This window comes from Chelonia mydas, chromosome 1, assembly GCF_015237465.2.
Source record: "Chelonia mydas isolate rCheMyd1 chromosome 1, rCheMyd1.pri.v2, whole genome shotgun sequence".
NCBI classification, from domain to species: domain Eukaryota; kingdom Metazoa; phylum Chordata; order Testudines; family Cheloniidae; genus Chelonia; species Chelonia mydas.
The window spans coordinates 55,342,604-55,356,994 of record NC_057849.1 but is presented as its reverse complement, the minus strand read 5'-3'; the positions used below and the strand labels follow the sequence as shown (position 1 = coordinate 55,356,994).

The window sequence follows — 14,391 nt, the reverse complement described above, 5'->3', positions numbered from 1 at the left end:
CTCCATCAGAGAGGACTGACCTTAGATCATGGGGGTAAGAATAAGACTGGGATGTGGAGACTGGGATTCTGACAGGGAGATAAAGATGGGCTGGGCAAGGAAAATGGAACTGGGAGGAGAAGCCTGAGGGGTGGAGGTTGAAACCAGCTAGGTGAAGAGATTGGGACGGGGCAAGGAGCAGGACAGTAATGGGCTGGGAGGGATGGTGCAGACGAAGTCATGCCTTTGGGGAAGAACAGGGGCAGAAAGGTCTGTGACTATTAAGAACACTCCCTCCAGAGCCTGGAATGGAATCCTAGATTCCAGAATCCCAATGTTCCTCTGCGGTCATCAAGTATCTATGAAACCCACTGGCAAAATGCATCATTACCCTCTGGTGATGGTCCACACAGAGGAGGACAGCACACTACTGCTATCAGTTATTCCACTAACTCAAGTAGCAGAGATCTGTGCTATGGAGCTAAGCATTCCTGCCCTGCTGATGCCCCATACAGGTGTCAATATGATACCACATCATGGAATTTCCCCCCCCCCTCCACACACACACTCTGTTTAAAAAAAAAAAAACCAACCTAGGATATTACACACACAAAGCTATGTTAACAGAATGTTATTAATGCCTAAACTAAGGTTGCTTGTGCAACCTTAATTCATCCTCCTTCTGTGTATGCATTACAATGATACATATCTAATTACATGATCACATACTATCTTTTCCACGGTACCCCTTCATTCAGTGCACAGGATACATGGTGCTCACTGAACGAGCAGCTACTCCGTATTGCGTTTTACCCTCATCATTGAATGTAGGGCCTCATGCCTTATCTACAGCGCACTGTTCAAACCCTGCTCTGAAGACAGAATTATTAGTTTCTTGCCCCTATAAAGTGACCCCATTGCACAGACAGGGGATGCAGGCAGAGAGATTAAGATCAAAAGCATCCACTAATTTTGGGTGTCTGATATGAGATGCCTAGGACTTGATTTTTCCAAGCATTACACAGCCCTTTATACAGCTCCCATTGACTCCAACTGCAGCTACAAGTGCTCAGCCCTTCTGCAAGTCAGACCTCCAAGGGGCTCAAATTGAGCACCCAAAAAATGAGGAACAAAAAAAAAAAAAAACCACTGGCTACCTGGCAAAAAGCTTACTGTGAGTTCCTTGCCCAGCATCATACAGAACCGGTGTGGCAGGGATAGAATCCAACTCTCCAGGACAGCATTCAACTGCCTAAACTATAAAACAATCCTTTCTATTCCTGCAATCCCCCACCTCCTCTACTACTTACAACTTCAGCAACAAATGAGGCAGGGTTCCTACAGACAACTATCTCCCTCACTACACAATCCCAATTCATCCACAGGGCAGATCCACCCTGTGCACTGAATGAGGCAGGGCTCCTGTGGAAAAAAAAAAATAGTGTGTAATAATGTAATTAAAAACTATTGCAAAGCATATTCTTGGGGGAGGGGAGCGGGTAAAACAAGTTAAGGTTGCAGAGGCACCCTTAATACTATCATTTCTTAACCTTTGAGTGCTTGACCTATAGTGTTTTTAACTTAGTTTTGTGTGTGTAATTTAATCTGAACCAGTGGTCCCCAAACTGTGGGGTGTGCAGGAATGTTCAGGGGGCACGTAGCAGGGTCTGGGCCAGCCCCCACGGCAGTGGGGAGGGAGCACTGGCCAGGCCCGCTCTACCCCCAGCCACAGCTCCTCTCCGGCCCCAGCCAGAGCTCCTCTCTGGCCCCTTCTCTGCCTTCATTCCCTCTTGGCCCCCTGACCAATTCCACCTCTAGCCCCAGCTCCTCCCCCAGCCCTGCCTTCAGTCTATGCTCTTCTGCTGAGGAAGCCTTTGCTGTGCAGTAATGGGGAGAGGGAAGGGGGCAGACAGATTCCATTACTGGTAAGGGGGCGCATGAGCACGACAGGAAAAGTTTGGACAGCACTGACCTAAACTGAATTGGGTTGACTGTTGGTGCTCTCATAAGTAACAAAACCGTCCTAAAATAAGGTTATTTTTAAAACCTCTGTTGCGTAATGGTCAAGCACATGGAAAAGGCTGTAATCTTCTTCCAGAGCAGAGTCACAGAAGATCAGCTGGGTACGTTTTTTTTGCACAAGAGGACTTGAGGCACTGTTATATAAAAAAGTAATTGATATACAACTATAAGCAACCAGCAGTTTTCAGAAGTGACACTCAGAGTCACGTCATGACTATCCTCCACTATTCTGAAAACAATGTTAAAGTGGTAGGCATGTAATAAAAACACTAATGAGAATGGAGCACATGAAGGAAAAACTTTTGATGAAAGTAAAGTCTATATACCACCACACCCTAACTTCTGAAATATTTTCTACTTAGCAGATCAAAAGTCCTGTGTTTTAAATTTACTTCGATTAGTTAATATGCAAATTCCTTGCCAATACGATGTCTGTAAATGTATGTTTCACATAGCATAATGGAGTTTCATTTATGATGTTAGAGGAAAATCCAACCCTCCTCATCCCTTAATAGCTTTCAGTCTCAAAACCACCACCACAAGTAATCTTATGATGTATCCCATGATGAGGCATTTCCAAGATAATATGTATGTGTTCTATGCAAGACTGAAAATAGTCACTGAGAAAGGACCTCCTCTTCTACCAAATCTTTTCTTTAAACACTCATTATGCAAGCAGAAAGAGAGACAGATGAGATGCTGGGAAAATCAGAAGAAAGGATTTTCATTTTTATTTGTATCACAGCACTAGAACCCTAGTCATGGTCCAGTGTGTTAGGTGCTGTACAAACAGAACAAAAAGAGGTCCTTCTAACTTCTAATTCTGCTTCCCTGAAATAATCATGTGACCAGATTTTCTTACTTTTGGGTTTTAGCTCCCTAGCACAAGACAGCTCAGGATTTCCTTATCACACTGTTCGGTCACAGATTAAAAGGACTTGAAATTGATTTCATATTTTCTGCACAGAAGGTTTTATCCAAAAGAGAGTCCACTCATGTTAGCAGAGAAGGTTGGAGGTGATTTCTGAGCATATATTCCCATTAACAGTTGTGGGAGTAGGATTACAGATCAATACTGACACTCAAAGAACTTTTCCTGATATCTTAGAGAAATGGTCTATAGCTCTTCCCCTCTGAACAATTCCCTCAAGGTAGCAGTTTTTTTCCCCACATTGGAACCTATGTAGAAGTTATCTAGTTATGTAGGACTTGACCAATATGCTAAAAGGAGGTTAATGTCCTATGGGGAGATGGTCCTCTTCTGACAGAGCATTTATAGGGAAGGATGTCCTTGCAGACTCTCCATTAAGATGAAAGTGGGTGGGATAATGCAGAGAACTACTTATAAAATCTTCTAAGACTTACTGTTGGCAAAGTGCTTAACAAAAAACTCAATACTAAACTCACCTGATTACCAGTTTCTGTTATTATTTCTCTTTTAGCTTCTTCAGCTCTCACTGTATTTCGGCAAACCAGATGAAGTGTGCCACCTGGTGGAATTCCATAAGAATCACAGTTAATTAGGTGTTAAGTGAATGGGTGTGGGGAAAGGTAAGAGTAACAAAATGGTATTTGATTTTTTTAAATACAAGTTTCCACACATCCCAAGAGGAATACCTCTGGAATCATACCAGCTTAAAAAGGGAAAGGGTGGGGTATGACTGTATCAAATTGTGAGTTGTTTGCAGTGTTGTTGTACCGTGTTGGTCCCAGGATATTAGAGAGACAAGATGGTAATCTTTTATTGGATGAAATACTTGGGTGAGACAAGTTTTCAAGTTACACAGAGCTCTCGTAGCTTGACTCTTTCACCAACAGAAGTTGGTCCAAAAAGAGATATTACCTCACCCATCTTGTCTTTCAATTGTCAAGTCCATTTTGTAACTGTGTTGAAATATTGGCACTGTGACCACATCAATTTGGACTTGCCTGGGGCAGCCTGTTATGCTGCACTCCAGATAGCTGACCTTCTCAGGAAAAGTGTTTGACACCTCACTGAAGGCCATCCCTGAAAGCCATCAAAGTTGCAATCTAGGGCTATTGACTTTGATTGCCTCAACTACTGCATCGCCATAGTACAAGGCCTTTCTACACAGAGGCCTGCAAGTGGGAGGCAAGCATGGTTGGTGGATATGTAGCTTCAGTTTGAGTACAGAGAAGGAGGCCCTATATAAGAGCAGAGTTCTGCTCTGTACTGGGAGCTGACAATCAACACATGAAAGGAGAACTTGTAAGACAGAGGGGGCAATACAGACACTGCCCAGCCTGAAACACTGACGAACGATGGACTAACAACAGGGGGAAGATCAGACTGGGAGAGGGGGTGTCTCAGGACTTTTGCTGTTTTCAAAGATCTGTAATTCATGTGCTTTAGTCGTGGTTAAGAAATTCCTTTGCTAAGCCTGTGTTCTTGCTTTCCTGCCATATTGTCCTTGAAGGGGTTAAATGAGTCAGTCCAAAGAGACCACAGTCTAGGTAGATCTCCGAGGGGGGGGGGGGAGTTCAAGTGACTGTGGGCTTGGGAGGTGTGACTCCAGTTTCAGGGTCTAGGGCAGCTGGATGGCAGCATCCCACATCCCAGGAAGGGCATCAGACATGAGGTCTGAGCCTGGGAGTATATTTACAGCTAGAAACAGTGACTAGACTCCACGTAGATCCAGTTGGGTTGGAAGCACATGGGACCCAGCAACTGGATCCACTCAACAGACTGCTGACCATACACTAGGTTACAGGACAAACTTGTAAAATTGAAGTGTATTTGTATTCCATGATTTGCTTACAGGGATCCTTAATCCCTTTGATATGTACAAAACAACATTACCGCTTTATCCAGTGGAAGTCACCTAAGGCTCTCCTGTCACACATAAGGCAACTGTTAAGACTTCAGGCAACATAGAGAACAGAATCTACACAGAGCTCCAAGCACACCTGCTCCTTCTTTTCATTCTATAAGCAAAAATATTTTCTCAAGTAAGCACCACAGGATCATTATGACCTCTCAAAGTCTTAGGGATAAATCTAGTCCCTTCCAAAGACTAGACCATTGCTAGTTCCCACTCAAATCACAAGCTTTGGGTAGGAACATGGTATAAGAATAGTAGTTGAAATTTTTTGCATGAAATCAAGTAAGGCAGTTGCTGTGCAGTTACTGCTGACTACTGTACAAATGCAATTGTCTCACTGTTACCTTGTCCTCCCCTCCTTTTGTTGGTCTTATCTACCTGTTGTCTCCTCACACTTTAAGACTATAAATTCTTTGAGGCAGTGACTGTCTTACTTTACTATGTGTCTGTACAGTGCCTAGGACAATGTTGTCTTGATTTATGATGGAGACCTTTAGACACCACCCCATAATATTTCTCAACTGCATGTTTATCAATACAATTTGTGGAGGCCCTCCACTCATTACTTTTGTTTCATGACCAGTTCTCATGGTAGAATCTGCTGAAGAACCATACAAGGTGCGTAAACCCCAAATATGTCCCTCTGAAGACAGCTGGGTTTCATATGAAACATCCCACCCCTGATAATGGGAGCTAGAATGTCTTTAAAAGCAGAATCCTGTGTTCAGGAGGATGAACACTTTTCCAGTTAAACTTCCATTCAACAAACTCCTTTCCGTATGATTGAGAATCCACACTTCATTAACATGGTTCAGTCATTAAGACCAGGATACAGTCCACCCCACAGAGCAGATGCTGCAGGCAAACTGCTGGATAAAGTGTACGAAAGAGAAATTGAGCAGTGTGTAAAAGGTCTAGAGGGTGAAATTGTTAACCTGAGTCTTGATGGGTGGAGCAATGTCCACAATGATCTTGTTGTATGTGCTTGTGTGACAACAGAAGGGAATACCTTCCTTACAGAAACAATTTATAGATCAGGAACTGCATACACAGCAGAATACTTACAAGAAGTAGCAGTAAAAGCTATAACAAACTGTGAAAAAAAAATTCAAATGTCTAGTACGCAGCTTGATCACAGACAATGCTGCAAATGTACCCAAGATGAGAAGAAATTTAGAAGAGAGTTCCAAGCTAACAACATACGGGTTCAGTGCTCACTTGATGCACCTCCTAGACAAAGGCTTCAGTGTTCCAGAAATAAAGGCAAATGTTGTTGAAATTGCAAAATATTTCTGTATCAACCACTTTGCAGCAGCTGCTCTGAAAAAAGTGCGAGAAAGCAAGCTAACTCTCCCACAAGACGTGCGATGGAACTCAGTAGTGGACTGTTTTGAGCACTAGATCAAGAACTGGCCTGTTGTGAACAACATCGTGAAAAAATAGATGGCACCGTCACACCCAAAGTTCTCAACATTGGGCTTAAGAGAAATGTGGAACACATGCTGAGTACCCTGAAGCCTATTTCTGTAGCCTTGAACAAAATGCAGGGAAATAGCTGTTTTATTGCTGACGCTGTTGAAATTTGGAAGGAACTGAGTGAGATCAAGGAACTGAGTGAGATCAAAAAGAGAAATATGCAATGACGGAGTTGAATTACAAGCATTAAAAAAACCAAATGGGACATGCACTATCTCCAGCTCATCTTCTTGCAAATATTCTCAATACTCAGTACCAGGGTCAGACCTTAACTGCTGAAAAAGAGGAGTTAGCTATGACATGGACATCCAGCAATCATCCCTCCATAATGCCAACCATAATAAACTTCAGAGCTAAGGGTGACCTATTCAAGAAATATATGTTTGCTGATGTTTTCAAGAAAGTCACACCAGTGAACTGGTGGAAGTCACTTAAGCACTTGGATTCAGAGACTGTTGAAGTGATAATCTCACTTTTAACAGCAGTCGCTTCTTCTGTCGGTGTAGAAAGAATATTTTCTTCCTTTGGACTAATTCATTCCAAACTGAGAAATCGTTTGGGACCTGAAAAAGCAGGAAAGCTTGTTTTTCTTTTCCAGATTATGAATAAACAGGAAAATGAAGGTGAAGACGACTGAGTTAGCTGCAGAAGCCAATATTTTAAGTTTCTCATGTTGACTTGGCTGACAGTCAATTTAATATTTGTTTTTTAAATGTTTCATTTAACTATTTTAAACAATTTTAACTAAAACAAACCTGATTTTAAAAAACTTGAATGTTTAACTAAATTCAAAAATTAATATGCTTGTTTTGTTAAATTATATGTTTGCTGTTGAAGAAAAAAAATCCAGAATACATAACATTGTTGTTTTAGTTAAATAAAACCATTTAAAATGTCTGTCTGTTGATGTTCTCCTCCTAATACAGCATGGCAAGAAAATCCTCCAGATATGATTAACCTGTTGAATTGGAGATATTTATGAAGTCACTGGGAGGTGAACTATCTGCTTCAATTACCTTTGGTAAATGAAATAACCAATCATTCGTTTTCTGATATAGCTGTAAAGCTAATATGAAAAGTTTTCAAAATAAATCACTTTAAAAATGTATAGTGTGTACCTTCTAAAAATGAAGCCTACATCTATATCTATTCAGGTTATAACAACCAACAAGAATGCACTTTTAGGTAGAAATCCATGATTAAATCCAGTCTTCCTGACCAGTGATTTAAATCATGATTTAAATCAATTTGATTTAAATCAAATCCCCCCGGTAAAGATCCCCAAAAGGTTAACATTGGCTTAGCTCAGTGATTCTCAGCCTTTCCAGACTACTGTACCCCTTTCAGAGTCAGAAGCCCAAGCCCCTGCTGTTCAGGGCTGAAGCACATAACTTAGCTTTGCAGGTCCTCCAGTGGCGTGGGGCCCCAGGCAATTGCCCTGCTTGCCTCCCCATAATGCCAGCCATGCACTTGTGACCCCCCAAACCTGTCCAGTGCCCCCCAGTGATTCATAATCCCCATGTTGAGAAACCCTGATCTGGATGAGTTGACTACTCCCTAGAAGACCGCTGCGTATCCCTGGGGGTATACGTACCCCTGGTTGAGAACCACTGCTTTATCTCACCTCTCTTTGCTATCTCCATTGCAGTTGCTTTGCCAATACCACTGTTTGCTCCAGTAATCATGAAGGATCTTCCAGTTACGTTTACCTCCAAGTCTGCCGGAACAAATTTTTTGGATGCAGAGTCATAGCCACTCCTGAATAAATCAATTAAAAGACTTGTAAATGACAGAATATTTTGTATCCATAAAAATACAAAGTCTTCAGTGGAAGAAAGAAAAAGGGAATCCACTACCTGGACTCAATTTAACTACTTATTTATTTTCTTTAGCTTTCTAATAAATATAACAAGTCCCCATCTATTGCTCTAGGAGTCTTCGATGTAACATTAAAAGGCACTGATCAGCAAGAATATGTGAAGAATATACACAGCTGGGAAATCGGTTTTACAATGTGAGTGTGTTACACACACACACACACACACACACACAAAATAAAACAAGAATCAGAATTTAAGGCCAGAAGGGACCACAAGATCATCCAGTCTGACCTCCTGTATCTCACAGGCCCCCAACACCACCCAGCACCCATACTCTAAACCCAACCACCAAAGTGAGACCAAAATAAATGATCCCCACCAGAGATTAGACTACTATGTGACAGAGGCAGAGAACAGGTAGAACCAAGGTGCACCAGCGCTCAAGGTCCCTGCAATGGCAGGGAAATGATCAAATGAGATATACTCAGATAACCCTGGCAAGTCACCTGTTTCCACACTCTGCAGAGGAGGGTGAAATCCCCTCCAGGTCACTGCCAGTCTGACCTGGGGGGAAATTCCTTCCTGACCCCAGGTAGGAGGCATTCAATGAAATTCATAGATACTAAGGTCAGAAGGGACCATTATGATCATCTAGTCTGACCTCCTGCACAACGCAGGCCACAGAATCTCACCCACCCACTCCTGCAAAAAACCTCTCACCTATGTCTGAGCTATTGAAGTCCTCAAATCGTGGTTTAAAGACTTCAAGGAGCAGAGAATCCTCCAGCAAGTGACCCGTGCCCCATGCTACAGAGGAAGGCGAAAAACCTCCAGGGCCTCTTCCAATCTACCCTGGAGGAGAATTCCTTCCCGACCCCAAATATGGCGATCAGCTAAACCCTGAGCATATGGGCAAGATTCACCAGCCAGATACTACAGAAAATTCTTTCCTGGGTAACTCAGGCCTAATGGCCTGTGATGGGATGTTAGATGGGGTGGGATCTATTTACCATGAATATTTAAAGATCAATTAATTACCAAAATCACGTTATCCCATCATACTATCTCCTCCATAAACTTATGGAGTTTAATCTTAAAGCCAGATAGATCTTTTGCCCCCACTGCTTCCCTTGGAAGGCTATTCCAAAACTTCACTCCACTGATGGTTAGAAACCTTCGTCTAATTTCAAGTCTAAACCTCCCTGTGGCCAGTTTATATCCATTTGTTCTTGTGTCCACATTGGTACTGAGCTTAAATAATTCCTCTCCCTCTCCAGTATTTATCCCTCTGATATATTTATAAATTACAAGGTAGGAAATTAAAAAACCAATAAAAGGAAATGCTTTTTCACACAATGTGATTGAACTGGTTGCCATGGAAAGGCACTGAGGCCAAGAACTCAGCAAGGTTTGACAAGGGACTGAACATTTAGATGGATAGCTGGAATTAATGACATCCAACATGTTAGATGGGACATTAAACCTCATATTTAAGGGTGTAAGACAATTTCTTATTAGAGATCAGGCAGAGACCTACAGCGGGGAAGATTATCCCATATCCGCCTACTACAAGGTTCTTACACCTTCCTCTGAAGCAGCGGATACTAGCCACTGTCAGAGACAGAGTCCGGCAGCAGATATCCCTCAGTCTGAGCCAGGGTGGCAGTCCCTAGGTAGGGTGACCAGATGTCCCGTTTTTTATAGGGACAGTCCCATTTTGGGGGACATTTTCTTATATAGGCGCCTATTACCCCCACCCACCCCACCCACTGTCCCATTTTTTCCCCACAGTTGCTGTCTGGTCACCTTACCCCCTAGGCAACATCTGCTCCGCAGCCTGCCCATAAAGTCATTCTATATCTGGGTGGGGTGAAGGGCTAGGGGAAGGAGCGGCCAAGCGCCAGGGCTTTGCCAGGGGCTCTTTGTCACGTGGCTCGCTGCCCGGGCCCGGGGGGCGGCGCACGCCTGGGCCGATCGGGGAAGAGACCCCCGGGCTGCCGAAGGGTTTCGCAGGCACGGCGGGGAGCCCCGCTGCCGTCACGCGCGCCCAGCAGCCAAGCCGCAGACCTTCGCGCCTGCGGGCCTGCTCTGTGCTCGGTGGCCCCCGGGTCGCCCTCCGCAGGGTTTCGGCAGCTAAACCCCCAGGAGCCCGGCGCGGGAGCAGCGGGAGCCCCCTGCTCGGGGAGCCCCCGCCAGAGCTCGGGGGCCGGCGGGCCGGATCTCCCAGCCCCCAGCGGCCGGTACCTGGTGTACTCCCGCAGCCCCTTCAGGAACCACACGGTGTTCCGGTACCAGGACATGGCGCCGGCGCCCCTGCTGCTGCCGCCGCCCGGCTGTTGTGTAAGCGCCGCCCCGCCCCGGGGTTAGATAAGCCACTGGGGCCGGGAGACGCCCGGGCCGAGCCGGTCGGGCCCTTGGCAGCTCTGGGGGGCTGCTAGCGGTAAGAGGTCACTCGGGCCACCCGAGGAGCGGAGTCCTGCAGATAGCCGCCTGATATCCCTGGGGGCGGGGGGGTGAGAAAGCGCTGGCGGTAGGAATTAGCGTCATCCCATTGCCGTCTCACAGCCAGCACATCCCTCTAGTTTGCAGCAGCCACAGGTCCAACTTTGCTAAAAAAAAAAAGGGGGGGGGGATATTTCGAGCAGTCTCACATGTGAAACCAACCTGATCGCTTTCTTTACCGCTTTAAAAAGCCTACAAGCAGTAGATGTGGTATATCTTGCCTTCAGTAAGGCTTTTGAGTCTGTCTCCCCTGACCTCATAAACAAACTATGAGGAAATGAAACCTAGATGGACATAAGGATAAATAAGATGGGCATAACGAGTGGGGTTCTCCAGGGATCATTTCTGGATATGTTTCTATTCAAAACCTTAACGATTGAGGTAATGGCATAGAGAGTACACTTATAAATTTAAGGTGTAGAAAACATGACCTAGCTAATGGCATGGAGAGTACACTTATAACGTTTGTGAAAAATTAAGGTCTAGAAAACATGACTTATGAGGGCAGTTTGAAATATGATAACAGTTTTCAAGCATGTACAAATAAAGTAGCATCTTTTTACAAACGCTATTTCTTACAATCTATACGTATCGCTAACTGCTGCAGAGTTACATTTCTACATGTAGCAATTTCACATATACTATAGTGCAAGAAACTGCTATCTGTAGGCATTTGCTACATCCGGTAGCAGTTTAATACAATCGCGGTTTCTTACAATCTGAACGTATCGATAAGTGCTACTGGTAGCACATTCCTGCGCGGAGCAGTATCCTTCACTACACCTGCAGCTCCCTGCGGGAGCCCGCAGCCTGCACTGCCGCTGTCCGGCACTTGTTGGCGCAGCAGCGGTGGGGTCTTGTCACTGAGGGCTCGCATACTCTAGACAGGCAGAGACCCCTGCGCGGATACACACATGTCTCCGCATCCCATCCGCGAGCCGCAAAAATTACGTGCGAATGTCCACTGATATCCGCGGATTTGCAGGGGTCTACAGTGTGGACCGGGCTGAGGCTCCGAGGCATCCCCCCCATCGGAGCCTGTTCGGGGAGAGCCAGGCTGGTAGCTGTGTGGAGCCCCAGAAGACCCTCCATCACTTGCCCTGGGCAGGGAGCCCAAGCAGCCCCCGGCCCGTATCCCTGCCCCCCAGTGTCCCCCCTGTCCAGTGTCCCTGCCCCCCAGTGTCCCCCTTGTCCAGTGTCCCTGCCCCCCAGTGTCCTCTCTGCCCAGTGTCCCAGCCCCTCCGCCCAGGGTAGGTGGAGGGACCCAGGCTCCCCACAGCTGCCAGGGCAGCTCTCCCCAGCTCTGGCTGGCGGGAGGGGCAGCTGGGAGCTTCAGCCCAGCCATGATAAGCGCTGGGCAGGCAGCTGTAGGAAGCCACAGCAGACCTTCCATCTGCCCTGGGCTTGGGGCCAAAGCAGCCCCCCACCCAATGTCCCTGCCCCCCAGGCCTCGCGCCCAGGGCAAGTGGAAGATCCATGCCTCGGTTCCTTACAGCTGCCCGCCCGTCTCTTACTATTAGAGCCCTGCACGGATACAAAATTTGTATCCCCGTCCGCGCAGCTATCTACAGAAATGGTCCACGGATATAAAGCAGATACCCGTGGATTTGCAAGGCTCTAGGGAAGCAGCCCGCAGCTGCGGTGGGCCCTGACATGGCCGAGCCACCTCTCTGGCTAGCGCAGTCTTGGGAGGACAATCAGTACAATCAGCTGGGCTTCTTGCTGGGAGATCTCCCCGGCTGTTCCAAAGCACCCTCTATGGCTTTCGACACAGTTGCTAGCCGCTGTAATAGCAGGTCCCCATTCCTGGCACTGGGGAATGACCTCCCAAGCTACATAGCGAGTCTACATTATGGTTAGCATGGATTTTCCCTCTAGGGTGCTTTTGGTTTTTTCCCTTTAAAGTACTATTTAGCCAAAGATACTTAGGCAATGTGTTTTGCTATTTGATGAGTAAAAACAATGAGGCATCCTTGTGGCACCTTAGAGACTAACAAATTTATTTGGGCATAAGCTTTTGTGGGATATAACCCACTTCATCAGATGCATGGAGTGGAAAATGCAGTAAGCAGGTATAAATATACAGCACATGAAAAGATGGGACTTGCTTTACCAATTGGGGGTTCAGTGCTAATGAGGCCAATTCAATTAGGGTGGGTGTGGCCCATTCCCAACAATTGACAAAAAGGGGTGAATATGAACAGAGGGAAAACTACTTTTTGTAGTGCTAACGAGGCCAGTTCAATCAAGGTGGATGTGGCCCATTCCCAGCAGTTGACAAGAAGGTGTGAGTATCAACAGAGGGGAAATTATTTTTTGTAGTGACCCAGCCACTCCCAGTCTTTATTCAGGCCTAATTTGATGGTGTCAACTTTGCAAATTAATTCCAGTTCTGCGGTTTCTCGTTGAGACACCACATGCTACAGGCCATTACTCTCTGATCCCACTGAGGGGTACCAAAAGAAACTGCACCATCTGCTCAAGAAACTCCCTGAAGAAGCACAGGAACAAATGTACACAAACATCATTCTCATGCCAGGGAGGGGGGTCGGGGCACAGGGTCTCGCCCTGCTCTGCCCATCCACCCAGCGCCCCAACCAAGGAGCAGGGTTGGAGCCCGGGGGCTCCCCAGCGGGAGCACCGGGTGAGCGGAGTGGGGCAAGGAATGCCGGGGGAGGGGCCGGGGGGACTGCAGGCAGAAGGGGTAGGGAGGGGCCTCCACTTGCTCTGGCCCAAGGGCCCCACAAAACCCTAATCTGCCCCTGGACATGATAACAGTTTTCAGATACATAAAAGGTTGTTACAAGGAGGAGGGAGAAAAATTATTCTCATTAACCTCTGAGGATAGGACAAGGAGCAATGGGCTTAAACTGCAGCAAAGTCAGTTTAGGTTGGACATTAGGAAAAACATCCTAACCATCAGGGTGATTAACACTGGAATAAATTGCCCAGGGAGGTTGTGGAATCTCCATCACTGGGGATTTTAAAGAGCAGTTTAGACAAACACCTGTCAGGGTGGTTTAGATAATACTTAGTTCTGCCATGAGTGCAAGGGATGGAACTAGATGACCTCTCGAGGTCCCTTCCAGTCTTCTATATGATTATATGATATGCACACAGGCACAAATTAAGGTTGCATGGGCCTTAACTACAGGTGGCACAATAAGCTCTGCCTATAGCTATGTAATTGTAAGATATAAAAGGAAGGCTATATGACAGTAACTTATGGAGCTCAATAAGCAAAACTGTACAGCCTGGGGTGCCATACTGACATTATGTGAATGGGAATTTTTAACACAAGGAAAACAGAGCATTACCTGGGCTTTACTTACATTAGCATCCGATCAGAAAGCTCCCATGGTGTGCCACATTTTAATGCTAGTTAAAAAAATTTGTTATACTGGACTCTTGTAACCATCAGTGGTTAACAATATACTGGAAAAAGGTTACATACCACAGCTATTTACTTAGGTAGAGTTATTTGAATTCTTAGAGGAGAATACAGCTTAAGAGCAAAGAACACTAGCAGGGGAAAAAACCCAGAACTTTCTTTAAGGAAATTTGACAAACCTGTTGGTGTTTTATTTCCCCGTATTATTAACTATTCTTATTAATTTTATTATTATTTCTTGTTAAGCATTGAAAGTGTGCTTGGTTCAATATAAGACACAAGTGAAGTAATGATCCTTCCTCTGAGGAGATTGCAGCCTGAGTCCCTGATCCTGCAGTATGCAGGTATATATACCTGT

General features: G+C 45.5%; 1 protein-coding gene across 5 annotated transcripts in view; it reads right to left on the bottom strand.

The window, feature by feature from the left end:
* Nucleotides 1-10,715, bottom strand: part of DHRS12 (dehydrogenase/reductase 12) — a 39,894-nt gene extending 29,179 nt beyond the window's left edge. Inside the window, exons 1-3 of one of the 5 annotated variants that reach the window (XM_007068063.4) lie at nt 10,385-10,715; nt 7,945-8,078; nt 3,409-3,491 (exon numbers count right to left, since the gene is read on the bottom strand). In XM_007068063.4, coding sequence (XP_007068125.2) covers nt 3,409-3,491; nt 7,945-8,078; nt 10,385-10,440 — 273 coding nt within the window. In that variant the 5' untranslated portion in view covers nt 10,441-10,715. Of the gene's footprint in view, nt 1-3,408; nt 3,492-7,944; nt 8,082-10,384 lie in introns of those variants that run through there. The other 4 variants (XM_043532638.1, XM_043532651.1, XM_037893160.2 and 1 more) reach the window with 4 other exon arrangements.
* Between the last annotated feature and the right edge of the window lie 3,676 nt (nt 10,716-14,391).